This window comes from Mchenga conophoros, linkage group LG23 (genome assembly GCF_057382185.1).
Source record: "Mchenga conophoros isolate Kocher_MC1m ecotype Shallow Benthic linkage group LG23, M_conophoros_male_GT1.1, whole genome shotgun sequence".
Classification (NCBI taxonomy): domain Eukaryota; kingdom Metazoa; phylum Chordata; class Actinopteri; order Cichliformes; family Cichlidae; genus Mchenga; species Mchenga conophoros.
Window position 1 is genome coordinate 6869755 of NC_140547.1, and position 16409 is coordinate 6886163.

General features: G+C 38.8%; 1 protein-coding gene across 1 annotated transcript; it reads right to left on the reverse strand.

Moving 5' to 3' along the window:
- Positions 1 to 622: 622 nt before the first annotated feature.
- On the reverse strand, positions 623 to 15798 carry hook1 (hook microtubule-tethering protein 1). Its single transcript, XM_085264414.1, has 22 exons — positions 15534 to 15798; positions 12549 to 12634; positions 11475 to 11547; positions 9846 to 9896; positions 9549 to 9681; positions 9243 to 9310; positions 8943 to 9005; positions 7923 to 8006; positions 6266 to 6429; positions 6046 to 6186; positions 4821 to 5022; positions 4542 to 4652; positions 4346 to 4433; positions 4194 to 4260; positions 3962 to 4102; positions 3738 to 3825; positions 3293 to 3324; positions 3101 to 3183; positions 2919 to 3019; positions 2740 to 2841; positions 2208 to 2276; positions 623 to 2116 (listed from the first exon to the last, which is right to left on the reverse strand). The coding sequence occupies exons 1-22, from the start codon at positions 15576 to 15578 to the stop codon at positions 1958 to 1960; spliced, it is 2151 nt and encodes a 716-aa protein (XP_085120540.1). The 5' UTR covers positions 15579 to 15798; the 3' UTR covers positions 623 to 1957.
- Between the last annotated feature and the right edge of the window lie 611 nt (positions 15799 to 16409).

The following is a 16409-nucleotide window of genomic DNA, read 5'->3' on the forward strand; positions in this document are numbered from 1 at the left end:
CGCCCTATGACAGCTGGGATAGGCTCCAGCGCCCCCCGCGACCCTGAAAAGGATAAGCGAATGGATGGATGGACCTTAAAGGCCGGTCCGTGAAAATATTGTCGGGCATAAACCAGTCCGTGGCGCAAAAAAGGTTGGGGACCACTGAGTACAGAGTAAAATGACTCAAACTACATGTACCGGAACACTCCCAGGTTTATGCCAAGGCTTGCTGAATTATACAATCTTGCCAAGAAATCTCTATTTATCAAAGTGTAGCAAACAAAGAAGACTGTTGCAATTTCTTTGATATCAGCCTTTGGTTGGACTAGTGTTCAGTAAGACCTGAAAGTAGAAACTGAGGTGATAAATTCACAAACAACAGGCTTGAACAGTAAGTATTTGGGACCATTTTATCTGAGTGTGTCTGAGCTACAGGTGAATGATCTAGCATCATCCACACACAACAGCAGGGTGAAAAATACAGTATCAAAATGCGAATTTGAATTATTCTGGAGCCTGAACTTTTGGCTCACAGCGATGATTTGAACACACCGACCACATCATCTGAAACCTTTGGTTTGTGTGGATAACGAGGATAGAGCTGTACACCCCCGAGTCTTAAAAGAATACAATATACATGTTTAGAAAAACAAAATGCATTTATTCACAAGAAATCCAAAAGCATTAAAATTTGAACTGCTTACAACCCAGAAAGTTTATAATGCCTTTCCCCTACACTATTTTTAATCTATTTACTCACAGTTCTCTGTGCTGTGCTACACTTGATACCACCTAGTTTTAGGAGTCACTGCTTTTTAACATCAGAAATCTATAATCTTCATTCACTCAAAAGAAAAATCAAAGCAATATTAGATACTCCTACACAAAATTATAATAGAATCTAATTATGTGTTGTGAAACTAGTGCAGTTTAACTAGAAGGTGTAACAACAGGCAGCCAGAAACCAACAACCTGAAGGACAAATTCTGCTCCTCTATAGTGCTGTTAACCTCTGCTGACACTAAAGAGCCTGAATATATGTTCACGATACAACCTGATTAGAGTAAGAAAAAAAAATTCAAGTTACAATTTGAAGGTACTATATAAATGTTCAACCTGATTCTGACATTTGGATCAAAGGCTGGTGTTAAAATCATGTTTACATTACAGTTGTACAAATTTAGAGACTACAGTCTTGGATAGTCACTGCTAAATATGATTCAAGAAGGCCCAGCAGTTTTTACTGTGATCACATCACTCCCTGGGAATATAGAAAAATATTCTTGATTTACTTTAAATGGTTTAGGATTTTCACAGCTTTACACGATGAGCTTTTTTCCATTTTAGTAAAAATCTTTAAGTGGCTGAAGCATAAAAGCAGTTGGTGGCCAGCACCAGACACAGAACTGATTTTCCAAAGTTTCTTTGTGTTTTTCATCAGATGCTGCTGTTTGATGACCGTGTCACCATCACTGCATACTTTGACTGTTCAACTTGGACGTATTTCAACAACCGTCTAAAGTTACAAGTTCTCGGCTTTAGTGTTCATTAATATCACATTCGTTAAAACGAGTGGGCTCAAACTCTATATTAAATATTGTTAAGCAGTCAGTTATGTTTCTCTTAGTCCTGACAGGAGATAAATGAGCTGATTATAACAAGTATTCAGCTGCACAGCAAAGCAAAGACAGGGTAGAAATGTGTTCTAGTCTACTCTAGAGTTGGTGAATTGTGCACTGCTTGAGTTAACAGTAGGTTAACTTTCTATCCAGGTTCAATGTACAGTAAGAGAGCATAAATATCATCAGGTGGGTGACCTATTGGATGAGCCGATGCTCACTGATCCCAATCAGCATTTCATTGACCCCTCCCTGTCTTGAGAGCAGATGTGTTTAAGGTCACTTATGGGAGGGAGTGATGCTTATAGATTTTTCCTTAGCTGAATAAAGGGAGACATTTGGCTCTGTGACACAGTCTACTTGGAGGTAGTGGCAGGCACGCTGATTGAAAGTGCCCGGCGGGGGGCATTTGAGATTTGCCGTTGCTGTGTCAGAAAGGACTGACCGGGAGACAGCATGGAGGCAGTGCAGCCCCCGAGACGTGATTCGATGGCCAGCTTCTGAAAGTTCAGACTCTGAGTACAGAAAGAAGACACTGAGTGAAGAAGAGGCAGTAGGTAAATATGTAACTGATCATCTTGCAGGCAATGTACCATTTTACTTTACCTTGTTATACCACGCCGTGACAATCAGTTTTTCCTCATACTCTCTCAGCTTTGCCTGCTCACACTGACGCTATGAGACAAATAACCAAAAAAATGTCAATCCGTTTAAATGAAAACGTAAAATAAAATGAAATAAACAACCCTTCAACTTAAAACAAGCAGTAAGCAGTAATGTTTTCATATAGCAATCAAAAGCTTTTCCACATCACTTCTTTCACACCAGAAAGACCCCCACAGGATAAATGAACCAATTTCAGATCTTTGCCCTAAAAGTGAGGCAACGGGAGGTAATCTTATTTACTGGTTTCGGAAATGCAAGAAGGGAAAACATTACTGGAACTTTATAATGGAAAAGCTAGAGACTGCCATATTCAAAAACCTGGAAATTTATGGCTTACATAAATTTTCTCACACTGTTGTTGATATCTGTATATTCTGATACACCTGTTTCTTCTCTGCAAACTGACTCAGTTTAGGGAAAAATGTAGTAAACATATAACTTCAGTTTGAACAAGATTAAAATGCAGATTTACTTCCAAGCTGAGAATCTGCTTGTCTCGGTCTGCAACCTGGTTCCTCAGAGCCTGGATCTCAGCAGTAGCAGGATTCAGCTTAGGGTCCAATGCTCGGATCACCTACAGTAGGAACAAAGGAAATGAAATACTAACACAGACAATACTCAAAGTAACGAAACATGAATAATATTACCCACACTGCGAGCTTTCTCCAAATACATCTTGTATCTCTCCTCCATGGCTCTCATGTCATCATCCTTCTTCTTAAGAGCAGCCATCAGCTCATCCACCTTCAGAGCTTTCAAATAAAATAGCAACACTTATAACTAAGCCATCACTTTGTGTCTAGTGTTGATGATGACGCAAACGTGCAACTTACAGGTTTGAGTGTTGTCAGGCTGAAGGTCCTCCAGCAGCTCTTTCTTCTTCATGATTTCATCCTGGGCCTCGTTCAGTTGGACCCTGAAGGGGAAGAAAAAATGCTGCTTCTTTACCTCCCTCTACTGGAAAACATAGAAATTCATTTTGCACCCCTCAGTTATTTGTCAAAGCTCAGACCAGCTGCACTTACATGTGTGCATCAAGTTTCCGCTTCAGGTTTGACTGAAAATGAGAAAATAGAAGTACAAGATTAAATGTGGTAAAGGAATTTCATTCTGGATGGCAAAAATAAATAAAAGGATTTCCCCTGACACACTCACTCTAAAGTAAAAACTAACAATCAAGGCGTGATTGAAAGAACTGTGCTGGCACTTTAAGGTGTTTTCTGGAAAAGTTAATTTGGCCTTCCTGTTCTTAAATTTAACCAGAGGTTTGCATCTTGCTGTAAACCAGCTATGTGATTGTATACAAATGGCTGTAATTACAGTGCATACATCTTTCTCTACCAATACCAATCTACCTACCTTATATAAAGTGATTTTCTTTTGTAATTCCTTGCCAGCATCAAATATACCAGGCTAACATTAACTCTGCATTTTCTCTGTACTAACGCCAGACCATTTGGGCAAACTTACATCATCAGGCTTGGATGCCTGGCTCTGCAAAGCCTTTTGAAGGTCCTCAACCTGCTGCTGCAGCTCACCGACCCGTTCTCGGCTCAGTCTGAAGATTAACCAGAATGTAGAGGAATGAAAGGTTAACATCCAGATCAAATACATTTGATAAATGATGAAAATACATCAAACTAAATGTATGGAGAGAACAGCTTCCATCACATCTATCAGTGCTTGACAGAAACCTGTTTTCAGTGTCCAGTTCACTGCGAGTCTTGTGTGCTTCCTCCAGCTGGGCCTGCAGAGAAGCGATCTTCTCACGCTCATATTCTTCCTGCTGCACTCTCAACATCTTATTCTCATGCTGCAGCCGGATGAACTTTTCTCTGAACAATAACACACACATAAGTCACACACATCAGTTTGGTGGGAAAAGTAAAAATCTTATTAAGTGCAGCAACAGCAGTAAGATACTACCTGTACTCAACGGGCATCAACTCAGCAGCCAGGTTATCATGACTGGGGCTGCTAGAGGGAAGCATGCCTATATGAAATAAGCATGCAAATTTCAGATTACCATAGCAACACCACAATAACTAATGTCAGGTATGACCTTTCCTATAGGATACCTGCTTGGGAGAGTTGGTGCTGCTGAGCTTGAGTGCATCGAAGCTCCTCATTGATTTCCTTCAGAGAATCTCGCTCAATGATGATCCTCTTGTGGTGGTGAAGAAATTTTTTAACAATGTTAGGAGTTTTATCACAGCTAGAAGAAAATTATTACTTTATTATTGCTAACTAAAAAAAAAAAAAATGCTGTTAAACCTCTTTTTCTTTCGTTGCAGTTTCATGTTTCTCCTCCAACTTCTTCATCTCAAACGCCAGGTTGTCTGCTCGCCTCGTCTCCTCAGACAACTTCCTGTGTAGCTCCTGGACCTAAATAAATGAAAATGTAATAATATAAACTCATCCACCACCAGACACATTATTGCTCAAAAAATGCCAATAAATGTTATTATTACAAACAAATGATTATATTGTGAGATTTATAATTTGTGTGGATTTTGGATGAAAGTTCGAGCTGTGCTTTTGCATGTCATTTACCTGTCTCTTGTATGTCTCGAGCTGTGCACGGGCAGCGTTGGCCTTGCGCAGCTCTTCCTCCAGACTGACTGTGTTTTGCATGTAAGTCATGTTGTTTTCCTCCAACAGTTTCATCTGCCTCTTTAAATCACCCAGATTCTCCAGCTTGCGCTTGTACGTTTCCACCGAAGCCTCCAGCATCACCACCCGATCTGAGCAGTTCCTATACAGCACATAGGAAAACTGAAATGTACAGTACTGCAGCACATATCTCAATTTACTGTGCCTGGAATAAGCAACATTTTAATACAGATATTAAGATCACTGCATACTTTAAAACTACCTCTTTAATTAGTTACATATTAAATAGCGTAAAACAAACATTTTCCTACGCAAGAATATGAAGGACTGTAAAATATTGTCACCACACATTTGAGTCTCCATTATAACCGTGAACAAGAGCGTCTTCAGAAATAACGCTAAGGTAGAACATTTTGATCCAAGGTAAGCACCTTTTGTGTTGAACTTAAAGGATCTCCCAGTGCTTGCGTGAGAGATCAAAGAGCTCTAGTTTCAAAAACCTGCTGATTATCTAGTCTCAGGACACTTACAAAAGAAATTCGAAATCTCATTGTTTCACTTCCTGTAACATTATCGATTAAGAATTAGTCATTTACTGGAACGAGATAATCTGTACCGGTGTTACGCCGATTTCATGCCAGCAAAATGACACCCCTTATTGTTAAGGTCAGAAACGCAAACATCAGCCAGTTTCACTCATTGAAGGGTGTGGCCTTACTGCCTCTACTAGTTTTGCAGCAGGAAGCAACAGAAAGTGGCTGCTTGTAAACGGTCCTTCGATTACTCCCTTTAGAAGTCACCACAACAGATCATGTGTCTCCATCTGAGCGTATCCCTAGCATCATCTTCCTTCACACCAACCTTCTGTGTGTGTTCCGTCGCCATATCCATGAATCTTTTTTGTGGTCATCCACTTTTCCCTTCACCTAGCAACTCCATATTCAACATCGTTTTTTCATTGTAAGCACTAACCCTCCTCTACATATGTCCAAATAATCTCAGCCTTGCCTCGCTAACTTTTTCTCCAAACCAATTTAAGTTATCCAACTGATGCAATAATTTCTAATCCTGAGCCTGAAATGCATTTTTATTTTACTGAATTTGTATGATCTTACCTCTAAACAATTTAATACTTTAATGAATCTATTGTATTACAGACACAAACCTCAGCACATCCAGTTCATCTTTGAGAGCTCGCGATTCTTCTGCCAAGCTGGTGAGCTCATCATTTCGGTGCTGAACTTCTATCAGCTGCTTCTCCAGCTCCTCACAGTGGATCCGATAGTCATCCTTAGCAGCCTCCAGCCTAGAAAATGCATAACACATCATTGTTTTGTTTTCACCATAGGGAGGTTCATCAGCCATTTCAAGAGGAAAGGACAAACCTGAAGTTCTCCTCCTGCAGTGTTTCTAGCTGTTGCTGTAACTGACTGTGTTTTCTTCCCAACGGCGTGCTTGGGTCATCAAATGTGTCCAGCTGATTAGCTCGGTCTGTTAGGACGTCATTCTCAGCCAATAAGCTGTTCCGTTCCTCTTGAAGAACAGCCACCTGTGCAGGGAAAGTAAGGTGAGCGAGCCATTCCCACAAGTAGTTTTAAAGTTGAACTGGTTTCATCGGGGGAAAAAATATGACATGAAATATCTTCATTTATTTCATGCAAAGTAAAATGTCACAACATCATCGCATCAAAAGATACACCACTGCCATGAGAATTTACTTTCCCAGCTGTTAAAGCAAACAGTGCAGTTAATCCATGCTGAAAGCAGAGCACAGACAAAGTGCACTTTAAGCAAACATGTTAATGCATGGTTAGTTTTCATTCTCACTCACCAGTACCTCAAAGCTGGTTGCCAGTTTATGAAACATTAGTTTGAGAATAACACATGACTGTTTAAATTCCTATCCCATAACGTCCTTACAACTTGTCTACAACTAAAGTTGAGATATATGTTCACTATTATTCTTCTTATTATGAATACCAATCAGGCACATGACTAAAAATCACAGGTCAAGCACAGAATAATTTCAGTGATCTTGTTATAGTGCAGAGTTCTGCTAGTAGACCTTTGATTCTGACCTTCATGTGCATGTTTCTTTGACTGATGCAACCTTTCGGCAGGATGCTGCAGACTATACACCCATGGCAACAGGCGGCCTCGATGACAACAGCATTTCCAAACGCAAGGGTAAATGATAAGGAGCCTACTACCAATGTAAGATGTCAAAACCTCTTACTGTGCGTGTAAAATATTTACAAAATGCATTTTCAATTTATCTACTACCACCAAACAAAACCATGTAAAATAAAATTATTTAGTAACTCTGTATGGCCTGTTGTAGGCTAACTTAAAGCCATTTATTTTGATAGTTTGAATCTTTAAAACAACACATAATTAGTAACACAGCACATCAGTACAAAAGACCCATATACATTACAAAATAATGTAATGCTGCTTTTCTCAAAAGAATATGGCAAAGTCTTTAGGTTAATTACTGGAAAAACAGTAAAAATTATTAAATAAGCATTGTGTGCCCTGTGTCAAACAGAATCCCAACTGAACCGTCTGTTAGCAGAGTTAGAGTACAAATATTTAAGCAGCTCGTTTAGTTGAGTTTAGTTGCGCGGGACAGACAACCATGTTATACTTACCTCGCTACGATCAGAGAAGAGCAAGACTGGAAACAGAACAAATCAATCTGTCGAGAGTCCAGTTGAACAGTTGATCAGTCCCTATGCTAAAATTAGTCTGCCTGTTCAGTGATGAATGAGGCCTTGTAGCAGTGGCAGAGCATGGGCTGAATGGCACGGTAGGACAAGCTGAGCCCAGACTCTAAGCTCATGGTCATTCTGCCACAGCAGCTCCACACAATGGAGCAAAGCATTACACAATTCCTGTTTATACTGTACATAGACATGTATGTGTGGAGACATAGAGACCTGAATATCAGCAAAGTAAGGCAAAAGAGCGCTAGTCAATCAGATTCAAGAATATTTCTCAATAGAAATTCACCTTGGCTGTGTGTAACAGGTCTGCACTCACCTGTAGGTCCAGCTCTTGACATCGCTGGGTTAGCGCTTCCTTCTCTGTCTGAAGTGCAGCGAGGTCCTCAAGAGCTTTTTTCAGCTGGACACATGAGGATTTAGAAGTTAAATTATCGAAGAGACACTGATGTGATTCTCTCATGGATCAGAGAAAGCAAATATTAAATGGCTAAGTTTTTCTTAAAAAAAAAAAAAAAAAAAAAAAAAAAAGCTAAGTTCAAGAACTAAGCATAAAATACATTACTCATAAAATCAATACAAAACCATCAATGTTCCCCGATTCATTTTCCCATTGAAGATGCAGATCTCCAGCGCCACATGTGCAGTTCATGTCAGTACTTGAGCTGTGGTAGTCTCTGCACAGTGACAACGTTCTTCCGCAAACACGTCAAGGAAAATAAAGGCTCAAGTTACAGAAATAAGTTGGGTGGACTCCTTTGAAATGGCAATATTATCAGCAGCTGCGATACCAACTGCCTGACAAAAGTTACATTACTGACTTGTGCAGTTTGCACGGTACAGTAACGCTCCAAGAACAAGTCAATAAACTGACAAGCTGAACAAGCCAACAATTTAAATTACATACACAGGTCCTTTGCTTGACTTAGCACAAGCAAATTAGAGTAAGCTGAACTACTTTAGACTTTATGCATGTTAGAAAAAACATATTATTAAATACAACTAAAGTTTTAAATTATGAGGTCAGTATGTGTGCAAGTAATATCTATGAGCCAAACGCTGAGGTTGCAAGCGGCTCTAAAGGAACATTTTAACTGCAAAGAAATAGAGGAGCGGCTGTCACTCAGGTGGCAGATCAGGTCGTCTACCAATCGGAAGGTAGGTGGCTCAATCCTAGTCTGCTCCGGTCCACATGTCACAGTATTCTTGAGCAAGATACTGAACCCCGATTTGCCTCCCGATGCATTCATATCCACCATATCGCACCAAATGGGCATTAACAATGCATTTAGCAACACACTTTCTTTCAGACTGAGTGGGATATAATAATAATACTAACCTGCTGTTCCAAATCCCCGGACAGCTCTGCTCCAAATGCGGTCTTGGTCTCTTTACTCATGAGCTGAAGAGGAAAATGGAGCAGAGTTTATTACATACACTAACTGAAAAAGCTGCAAAGCCTCAACCTATTTCACCACATGCAAGCAAATACTCGAACCTCCTTCATACACTATTGCTTCTGCTGCTGAAACAGTTACTGTTATTTAAAATGGCAGAAATGCTCAGCAAAGCTGTTTCTGAGTATCTTTAATACAGCTAATTTGTCAGAGCAAGTAATGCTATATTAAAACAGGCTGACCTCCTGGATGGCTGTCATGACAACATGCTGCACAGACTCCTCCAAGGTCATGATGAACTGAATGTATTCTGGTGATATAATGAGGGAGATTAAATCACACAAACGTACACACCATTGTAATATTTTGTCAAACTACTAAATGCAGCACCTGTCCTCACTGGTTTCTAATCTCATAAACTCCGTCTTTGTAAGTGACATGTTACAACTTTTTCATTTATTTTTTTTACATTTTGCTCATGCAAAATGTCTTTAATTGGGTCTTACATGAGTGTAGAGATTATGTGTAACACACAAGCAGCAACATACCCTGTTTGCGCTCACATCTGACTGCACAGCCCAGTATAAGCTGCAGAAGTCTCCCCAGTTCAGTGGGGTCTGAATGCTCTGCCACCAGTGACACATCTGGCAAGGGAAAATCTGAAATTTCCTGGGATAAGACCTGAAGGTGCACAGAAAATAAAAGCTGCACATTAACTTTTCACTAAAGCTTTTCTCTAAGATGTAGAAAAGCCGTAAACAACTGTTTATAGGTTTTCAGATTCTGTAGTCGACTCTACCAATGACTTAACATCTCTGCATAAACAAGGATTACATACTCCATACCTCATTATAATAGTCAACCACCATCTGAAGTATCTTTTTCAGGTTGTTCATCTGAGGAAAGATATAAAATATTCTCATATTTGTTTTATATCGATCAAAATGAACAAACAACAATGGAAAACAATATACGTTCATGCAGACCAAAAGAAAAGAGAGAAACTTTTTAATCACACATTTGAAAATGTCCTTTTTCATGGCAGATATTTTGAGTTGCATAGTACATTAAGTTAATGTTAATGATAACGCTTAAGACCAAATTAGGTCATTTAATCGCTCATCATCAAATTTCTGCTCAGCCACCTCTGATTTGCCTGAAAATCTTATGGTTTAAAAAATAAAATTATATAGCAATTGCAGTCAACCTTGAGGTCATGTAGCAAATACTTGTAGATAATTATCTATAAATATCCTTTTTTTTTTTTTTTTTTTTTTAAAGGCCTGTCCATCTACTGTAAAGCCTTATTTTTGCACATTGAAATCTGAGGCAATTTTTGAACTTGAATATATCTCAAAAACTATTTTGAGCCTAAAAAAGCCAAAAATTTTCACTGGCCGCTCTATAAAAATGAATGAGTAATTTGAGACACATAAATAAAAAATGTTTGCATATTTGCCAGTTAAAATATGAAAAAAGGAAACATTTCTGGAAAGTCCCATATTTTATGACACGACAATTAAAAAAAAAAAAAGGCACATTGCAGACGATAATTTCTGAAGAGTATAGAGTTGTATTTAACAATAATTCAAAAAAAAAAAAATGAATGAAACAAGAAGAATACTATTTAACATGAAATTCTTATTCACAAATATTAAGAAAATCTTATTTACATTCAACTTTCATGCTGGACTGATCAAGAAAATGACAAGAATTTTTTATTTTTGGACCATAACATTTTAAAAGAAATCTGAAATGTTCAGGCAAAAGATTTGAGATGAATGACCCACATGTAAATAAGACTTCTATTATATGCACAATAAAGTAACGATCCCCAAACCCCAGGCCACGGACCGGTACCGGGCCACGAGAGTTGAGGCTCGGGTGTAAAATTCATGGTTTTCAGGATTTTTATAGTTTTTATCATTAACTCGGTTTCCTGGGTCTTTTCCCATGTGTTATGAATAAATCTTCTTTTGTTGGTACCGGTGCTGGTTTTATTTTGTTGTATTTATCCGAGACACCTTAAAGGCCGGTCTGTGAAAATATTGTCGGACATAAACTGGTCCGTGGTGCAAAAAAGGTTGGGGACCGCTGCAATAAAGGATGTGTCCACGAAAAAAAGCATTCAGGAAAGAGGACAAGGCAGCAGCAGGGAAAGCATCACAACCAAATCAATGTGGAGAAAATGGCTTTTTTTTTTTTTTTTCATCCTTACACTTTACAGCTGACATATTTGGACAAACATACATGCACACTTTCACCAGAAGAGTCAGAGCGCAGAGTCAGAGTGCACGCTTAAGCAGAACCCCTGGAGCAGCTTGGAGATCAGTGTCAAGGACAGTTTTGCAGGTGTGGAGCAAACAAAGGATTTAGCACACAAAGGGTTCAGCAAATTAGAAGAAAAATAAACATTTAAAAGAAAAACCCAAAGTGAACAAAAAGCAAACATGGGGCATGGTAGTACTTTGTACCTTTAATCTCCAGTTGTCTTCAACATCCGTTTTGATACGACTGAGCCATCCATCAGTGAACCATGCAGGGTCTCTGAAGCACAGAGATGATAAGACTTATTCTACACAAGAGTCCTTGTTTAGTAGTGTACAGTTCACATTCTTTGTTAGATATCCATGTTATGTGCATGAAATTTCTGAAATAAATGCTACAACCTTTTCTACTCAAGCTGTTTAATTTCTACAACTGCCAGCATTAGATGAGATACAACAGGCAAGTTCTTTTATTCAGCTGTGGGTTGTACATGGGGAAGAGCCAGAAAAAAATTTAATTAGGTGAAAATGAGTTTCCATAGAAGAGACACTTTTGACTTTTAGAACAACTCTGTCAGGCAAAAGTGGCAAAATTGTTTCTGTAATAGGAGAAAATGTTTGAATTCTAAACTAACCCACTGATTGTGGATTATATGAGTAAGATATTATCTTATTGGAAATATCTGACATGTGATAGGTGAGAGCATGCAAACTCCATTCTCGCTCTCAGAAATATCACACAAAGCTATAACTGTGCAAACTGTAACTGCTATAACTGAAATTGATATTCACTTACAATTAAAACCTCCAACAAGTGTTTGAAATGGTGCTTTCACTTTGCCTTTCCTTTACAGTGGGCCACTTTCTCTGTTCTCTCTGTTAAACTAAAACGTTTAACAAATGCACTTCATTTTAAGTTAACTTTTTGTGATAAATAATCCTCATCATAATTGTGATTAAGATTGTTGCCATAATTAAGCAGCTCTACTTTGTACCCAAAATGTTCTTGCTGTGAGGGGTTCTTGTCAATGACTACAATGTGGTGCTGGCCAGAAATGTAATAAGATAAGATCAGTAGTTTTCTTTTTGTTTGTGTGCACTTTAAAGCACAAGTACCCTTTCTCTCTATAGTAGAGGAACTAATGAGGGCGTGAGAGCAAAAAAAATGCAAGCACATTATCCCAACTGTTCCAGCAGTGCACGTTTGACCTAACGTGGAGTAGGCAGGAGCATGTGTGACATGAATTACTGGCTGGAAATAAATAAAGCATGTGCTCTCACATCTGATGCAGAGCCTGTGACATTGCTGCTCCAGTGGTCAGCTCCTCCACTGTTTGGCAGGATGCAGGAGTGTTGAAAGTTTGCAGCTGAGAGGCAGAAAACAAAATAATATTATGATGACTGATAAACCAAGGGAATAATGTAGTAGTGCACCAGCAAATATATTTTAAAGACTTTAACTACAACATTACAAAGATTCTGAGATGCCATACAGTGCTGTGAAGTATTTGCCCCCTTTCTATTTTTTACTTCTTTGCATATTTGCAAAGAAGATTTTACCTGTTTTAGATCAAACAAATATTATTACAGAAAGAACCCTTCAAATTATGATTTTTTTAAAAAAAAATAACAGAACAAAGCTATTTAAACATACCTGGACATACCTGAAAAGTAATTGCCCCTTAAACCTAATAACTAGTTGCGCCACCCTTAGCAGCAAGAACTGCAAGTGTTTGTGTTAAGTGACAACGAGTGTCTCGGGTTGCTGTGCAGTAGTGATTCTTAAAGTGTGGGCCAGGGCCCCCTGGTGGGCTACAGTAATAACAGAAATTCAGTGTGAAATTACTCACTCAAGTATGTACAGTAACATGTTTATATAAATGTATTTATTTATATAAAAAGGTGATTTAAAACTGGTAACAGAACATTACTCTGACCTAAATTTATTATTATTGAAGTTTGTGCTGCAGTGGCAAGTGGGTCAAACGTTGGCCTTTATACTTTGCATATATGACTTGGTAGCATTAGCAATTTATAGCCACTTATTTTATTTTATTTTTATAAAATTTTCATGGAAATTGAGCACCATTTCATATTTTGTAAAGAGTACAGATTTAATGATGGCAGGCCCCTCTGGAATCTTTCATTTTTAAATGGGCCGCAGCACTCTTAACTTTGGGAACAGCTGCTGTGGAGGAATTTTGGCCAAATGTTCTTTGCAGAATTGTTTGAATTCAGCCACAAACTAATTGTCGGAGCAGAATTTATGTCACCATCAAGTTGTCCAGGTCCTGAAGCAACAAAGCAACCATCACACTACCACCACCACGTTTGACTGTCGACTTGATGTACTGTTTTTGAAATGGTATGATAGTTTTATGCCAGATGTAATGGGATGCAAACATTTGAAAAGGTTCAATGTGTCTTGTCACTCCACAGTATATTTCTCCAAAAGTCTTGGACATGTGAGACAAGCCTTTGTTTCCTTTTTGGTCAGCAGTGGTTTTCTCCTTGGAACCTCCATGGATGGCATTTTTGCTCAATTTCCTTCTTAATTGCAAAGATCAGCCTTGACTGATGCAAGGGAAACATGCAGTCTTCCAGGTTCCTGGTTCTTTTGTGACCTTCATGATGAGTCATTAATGGATTATTGATGATAATTTTGGTAGGCTTACCACTGTTCACTACTGTTCCAAGTTGTCTCCATTTGTGAATAATGGGTCTCACTGTGGTTCGCTGCTACCTTTTGAGACCTTTTAGCCTGTTTCACCTTGTCAGACAGGTTCCATCTAAGTGCTTTTGTGATTTAACAGTGAAATTAAACTCAGGCTTCCAAAAAAATTTGGTTAATCACAGTTAATTATGATTTAAAAGGAAGGGGGGGGGGGGGGATTTCTTTTTCAACATAGATAAGCCAAGTAGGTTTGAAAACTTTTTTCCCTTAAATGAAATCATCATTTAAAACTGCATCTTTGTTTTTACTGGGCTTATCATTGTCTAATATTAAAATGTGATGATCTGAAACATGATGGGACAAAAAAAAACAAACAACCAAAAAATAAATAAATAAATAAATCAGAAGGGTGGCAAATAGTTTTCACTGCACTGTAGTTGTTTCAAAACCCCTACAGAGAATAAGGAAAGATGAGAGGACAGAATAAGACACATCATCACTTTGCACCGTTTCATTTGTGTTCTTCTTTAGTCTTGTTTGTCTCATTTATAGCAGTGTTTTTTTACTTTTCTACATTTGCAAAATGTTTCCAAAGTCAAACCACTGAGTTAAAAAAAAAACCCTCAATATTGACTAAAACAATTCCAAGTATAACGTTTCCCATAATCGAGCAGCACTAGGACATAGAAGAAATGATAAATGTTTAGGGCAGGATGTACAGGGACACACAGGACAACAGTGGCAAAGAAACCACCGCAGACCCAAGTAAAGAAAAAGGCTTTCTTGCTTACATGATGATGTAAATAATTCAAGCAGCAGCCACGGTGTACGGTTAATTCTCACAGTCTAATATCAATATCCTTCCGCAAGAACAGTGCAGCTATAGTCACGATAAAATTTAAAGACCACCAAGCACGGTTTTGAAGAGTTTATAGGAAGTTTTACTCCCTTCATGGGACACCTTTACACATTTTCTTGTTTTTGGCATTGGGTAAGTTGACCCGTTACTTAGTGACACTGCTGTTCAAAGTTACGGGTTCAACAAAGTGGCTTACTGACAGACACAGCAATCGTGGATCCTGGACGAGATCTCATTAACTCAGCGCTTATCCTATTACTAACCACAAGACAGGCAGCAAAACTGTTTGTTCTCTGTGAGCGCAAAGTGCCTTATTACTTGCTGCTGTTTGCTACATTTAAGCAGTTACATAACATTAGCAAAAATCCAAACCGCGACATTCCGCAAATACCCCCCTGGTTAATTGGATTAGCAGCCCGAGTCTTGCCAAACCACATAAACTAGAGGATTGTTATCTTTGCACCTGCTAGGTGTTAACTTTACATTCAGCAGACTGCAGGACCCCCCGCCCCCAGCTACATTTCCTACCTATGGGGTCACAGAGACGAACAACAGCTGCACAAGAAGCTAATCTCTCTAATAACGACCTTATTCTGCCATTACACCGTCCGAACAAATTGTCAGATTTCCTTCATTTTCTCTCCAGTTTCTTTCGTTGACACCCCCACCAGCTACAAACAGGTGACTTAAATCCCTTCCGCGGTTTCGGCGACACATTCACAAATAGACTCACCCATATTATGAGGCTTTCGACCAGCTCCGTCTTGTTTTCGTCCATTTGTTGCCTTTTAGCTTAAAGCTAAAATATTTCTTCCTCCACCTGTCGGCAAAAAAGCTCTTCCGCTCTGTCCCTCAGCATTTGACCTCACCTGCTGCCAAAGGTGGCTATCTAACGTCAGATACGTATTTTGAAGACGAGTGAAGACCTGTCTGACTTAAGTTTGCGTAAGATGTACGCGAATAGCGTAGCTTCTTCTTCTTGCTTACAGGTTGGGTTGTTGCGAAGTGAGAGGGTATCTAAGCAGAAACCAATCGGTATTAAGATCGGGGATGATTGACGGCTGTGACTCCACACTCTGGCCAATCAGACAGCTTGATTTGAAATTCCTGTACGCCTCACTTATCTGCACAAAATAAACACATTTTTTGTCCGTTCAGTCGTTTTCTTTGCCCACCGATATTAGGGAACAGGAAAACAAAAAGTTATTAGAAGAAAATGGAGCGTGGCTAATTTAGTATTATTTATTGTGTTCTATAAAGGTTACAGTATCCATTTCCCCCAAATGAGGTCGTCATTTCACCTGCAGTTAACAGTTAAGTAGTAAAAACCCTGCTCGAGGCTACAGCATCGTGACTAAAGTCTTTATACACTGATATGATAACTTAAGGAGAAACCAGACAGTATCGAATTCCCAAAAAAACAATCAGATTTGCAGGCAAAGGTAAATATTTCAAACTATTTGCTGCTTGAAACAAGCCACAACCAAAACCATGTAAAAAGTGATACTGAGCAAGAGATAGTGGCCCAAACATAAATGTGGCTCAAGCTTGCTCAGCCAACATCTATTCACTGTAGTTTATATCATGTTTGGCTTCTCTGCTTTAAAAT